At 39.4% G+C, this 4050-nt stretch overlaps 1 protein-coding gene across 1 annotated transcript; it reads right to left on the bottom strand.

Moving 5' to 3' along the window:
* Positions 1 to 1499: 1499 nt before the first annotated feature.
* On the bottom strand, positions 1500 to 3008 carry LOC140014567 (uncharacterized). Its single transcript, XM_072065618.1, has 2 exons — positions 2469 to 3008; positions 1500 to 1700 (listed from the first exon to the last, which is right to left on the bottom strand). Exons 1-2 carry the CDS (start codon positions 3006 to 3008, stop codon positions 1500 to 1502), a joined length of 741 nt encoding a protein of 246 aa, XP_071921719.1.
* Between the last annotated feature and the right edge of the window lie 1042 nt (positions 3009 to 4050).

The raw sequence follows: 4050 nt of genomic DNA, 5'->3' as shown, positions 1-4050 counted from the left end.
AGAACCAGAGTCTCACATTCGGGCTAGTTAACCGTACTATGCGTAAACGACAATAACTCAGGCTACCGAAATCCGATTAAGGCGTTTTCAAGGCCGTTGAAAAGCTAAGACATAGCACTATAACTTCTATGTTTTGGTCAAATGCTAATTCAGTATGGATCAGGGTGAACAGATGCGGCCAGATTGGTGAAATGTCAAAACTGGCCACAAAGCTCTACCTATGGCAGTCAGGGGTATTTTTGTCTTTTGGCATGCTACAGTACTCAGATTGAGTTGAAATTTTATAGACAGATATAAAATATCATTCTCTACAACTTTTATGTTTTGTGCTAAGCCTAATTCAGCCTCCCTCATGGTCAAACAGAACCGGCCAGAACAAGGTAGTGAAGAGTTTCATTTCTGGAATTTAAGGAGTTCAAGGTATAACTTCACCTTACTAGCTTAAATCACTACTTCACCTCCTTGTCTACACTTATTCACAGCATATACTATCTAAACAAGAAGAAATATGGCTAAACATTACAAAACCATAACTTACCAATTCTCCAAAAATCATCACAACTACTTTTGTAGCTATCAATCAACCAAAAATATGAATTATATAGCAACTTAAGCAAGATTAAAGGAACTAAAGATGATGGACAGCCAATATACCTCTCAAAGATGCTTGTAAGAGTTATCCACCACCTCTCCTTGTAAACCTTTTGCACACCAAGCTTTCTAAGTGCTCAAAGAAAGATTTAATCGGTTTATTTTTCTTGTTTTCTCACTCAATCAAGCAAAACTCAAGATGGAATTGAAGTTCTTTCTCTCCTAGGTTTGGCCACAAGCTGAAGAAAATGAAGAAGAATGAAGCTCCAAGATGGTTTTAAGGCTTAGTCAGAGTTTGGGTCAAAGGTTCTTGGATTAGTGCCACTTGTCCACACAAGATCATATCTCAATTTTTTTCTTTTCCTTGGGTTTTTAGGGTAAAAAATTTCGGCCACTTAGATCAGATTTAGGACTGATATTTAGGCTCTAATAACAATGACATTAACTTGATAAAAATGCTGGTCAAATGGTGAGTTCAATCGGTAGTGAACGGTACCCGTCTGTTCGAACCGATTTTCCTTAAATCGCGTATACTAGGGTTTTAACTTTTAATTCACTAACTTATTATTCTCACTTCTAATCACACACTTAATATCATCTAAAACTCACTCTTAATCACCAAATTTGATCCACCCTCCGTACCGAATGGTAACACTACGGATAGGCGTAAAAATCCTAATTCGCGCTAACTTGAAAACGAAAAGGGAAAACCCTTAATTCTATGTTCATTTACACTTATTGTGGGGTGATTGGGTAGTAAGGCTAATATAAAGTAATCATTTCCAAATAAAAGGATATTTTTACGAAAAATATAAGGAATTTTGCAAGTCCTCACACTCTCTCCCCCTTAAGAGAATTTCGATCTCGAAATTCATACCTTTAGCTGTAAATAGGTCTGGATACTTCTCTCAAATGTTCTTCTCTAGCTCCCAGGTGGCTTCCTCCACTTCATGGTATTTCCATAGAACCTTTACTAGTGGAATCTGCTTGTTCCTCAAGTCCTTCACCTTCCTGTCTAATATTCGAATGGGTCGTTCCTCATAGGCTAATGACTCGTCCAGTTCAATATCCTCTAGCGGCAAAATGTGTGTCGGATCCGGGTGATATTTCTTAAGCAAAAAAACATGAAAAACATCATGGATCCGAGACAAGCTAGCTGGTAGCTCTAGTCGATAAGCCACCTTTCCTATTCGCTGGAGTATATTAAAAGGTCCTATATATCTTGGTTGCAATTTTTTCCCTTTTCCTGCCTTAATCTTTCCTTTCAAGGGAGTAATCCTAAAAAACACTTTATTTCCTATCTCGAATTCCAAATCCTTCCTCCGATGATCGGCATAACTCTTTTGTCCGCTTTGGGCTGTTTAAAGCCTCTGACGAATCACCTTTACCCTTTCGTAGGCTTTCTCAACCCACGGTATTGTAGCCGGATCAATAATCTTTCTCTCTCCTACTTCATCCCAATGGATTGGCGATCGAAACCTTCGTCCATTCAACGCTTCATATGGGGCCATTTGAATAGAAGAGTGATAGCTACTGTTATACGCGAACTCAACCAAGGTTAAATATTGGCTCCAACTCCCCCAAAAATCTACAATACAGGCTCTCAGCATATCTTCAAGAGTTTGAATGGTTCTCTCAGATTGTCCATCGATTTGAGAATGATACACTGTACTATAGTTCAACTTAGTCCCTAGAGCCTCTTGCAATTTTTGCCAGAATCGAGACACAAATCTAGGGTCTCTATCAGATACGATACTCACTGGTACCCCATGTAGTCTCACCACTTTATCCATATAGAGTTTGTCAAGTTTTTCCAAAAAATATTTCATATTTACTGGCAAGAAATGTGCGGTCTTAGTTAATCGGTCCACTATCACCCAGATCGCATCATGACCTTTTTGAATTCTTGGTAACTCCGATACGAAATCCATCGTTATATGCTCCCACTTCCGTTCAGGAATCTCTAAAGGCTGTAACAGACCTGACGGCTTTTTATGTTCAGCCTTCACTTGTTGGCACGTAAGACACTTTTGTACAAACTGAGTAATCTTCGCTTTCATATTATCCCACCAATACAGACTTTTGAGATCCTGGTACATTTTACCACTACCTGGATGCACCATATACCTAGAACAGTGGGATTCTTCCAAAATCTCCCTCTTTAATTCTTCATCCCTAGGTACAACGACGCGATTTCGAAACTTTAAAATTTCATCAGAACCTAGGTTAAAGTTGGGCAACTCTCCCTTCTTCACTCTTTCTACCCACTTCTGCACCGTTGGTTCTTTCATTTGGCACTTTTTAATCTGATCCAACAGTGTCGATTTCACCTCAATATTTCCAAAAATAACTTTCTGTGGCTCCAGACGCGGGTTCCATTCACATACATTCTCTAACAAGCTCCACTCTCCCACCATTGAACTTGCTAGTTGAGCCTTGCGACTTAAAGCATCTGCTACAACGTTGGCTTTTCCTGGATGGTAGTTAATCGTACAATCATAGTCTTCTAAGAACTCCACCCATCGACGTTGTCTTAGATTTAGCTCCTTCTGGGAAAATAAGTACTTAAGTCTCTTATGATCTGTGAATACCTCAAATGTCACGCCGTATAAATAATGCCGCCACTTCTTCAAAGCAAACACGACCGTTGCAAGCTCCAAGTCATGGGTTGGATAATTTTGCTCATGAGGCTTTAACTTCCGAGATGCGTAGGCAATCACATTCCTATCTTGCATCAAAACACACCCTAACCCCTCTCTTGAAGCATCGGTATTGTAGACACCAAATTTTGATTTTTAGACTTATTTGATTCAATTTTAGGTTTTTATTTTATTTTATTTTGTTTATGTTTCGTGTCTCTCATTTTATTTTAATCGATTTAAGAGCATTTTACACTAAATTTTAGGAAAAAAAAAAGGAAAAAAGAAAAAAGGAAAAAGGAAAAAAAAAAGGAGCAAGCTCACGGACCATGAGATGCATAGGATCCGAACCTCTCCTCATTTCATCCGCAAAAATGCAGATGCAAAATGGCAGTTTTCTTTCTTTTTTTCCACTGGTTTTTCTTTCATTTTTTGGGCTCCATTTGAACATTACACTTGGCTCTCATCCGGAAAACTAAGAGTGGTAGAGGGGAAGCTAATCTAAGGGCTCGAAGGAGAAGTTGGAGTGGGAGGTTTAATGATAACCATTGAGATCAGGGTTTAAGGGTTATCGGATATAAAAGGAGGAGGCTAGTGACGGCTGGGAGGTGGAGGGAATAGAGTAAACAGCGGCTAGGTTTTGATAGAGAAAGAAACCAGAGAGAGGGGAGGCGGCTGATTAAGAAAAGGGAAGAGGAAAACCAGGGAGCGACCGAGAGAGAGTTGAGAAAAGAAAAGAGTAGAACAAGAGGGAGTGTGTGTGTGACGGAAGAAAGAAAAACCAGCAAGGGAAGGAGAGCTAGAGGGAGAGTTGATCCGA

The sequence above is a fragment of the Coffea arabica genome, chromosome 9e, assembly GCF_036785885.1.
Source record: "Coffea arabica cultivar ET-39 chromosome 9e, Coffea Arabica ET-39 HiFi, whole genome shotgun sequence".
Taxonomy (NCBI): Eukaryota; Viridiplantae; Streptophyta; class Magnoliopsida; order Gentianales; family Rubiaceae; genus Coffea; species Coffea arabica.
Note: the sequence above shows the minus strand (reverse complement) of the source record. Positions and strands in the feature narration are given on the sequence as shown.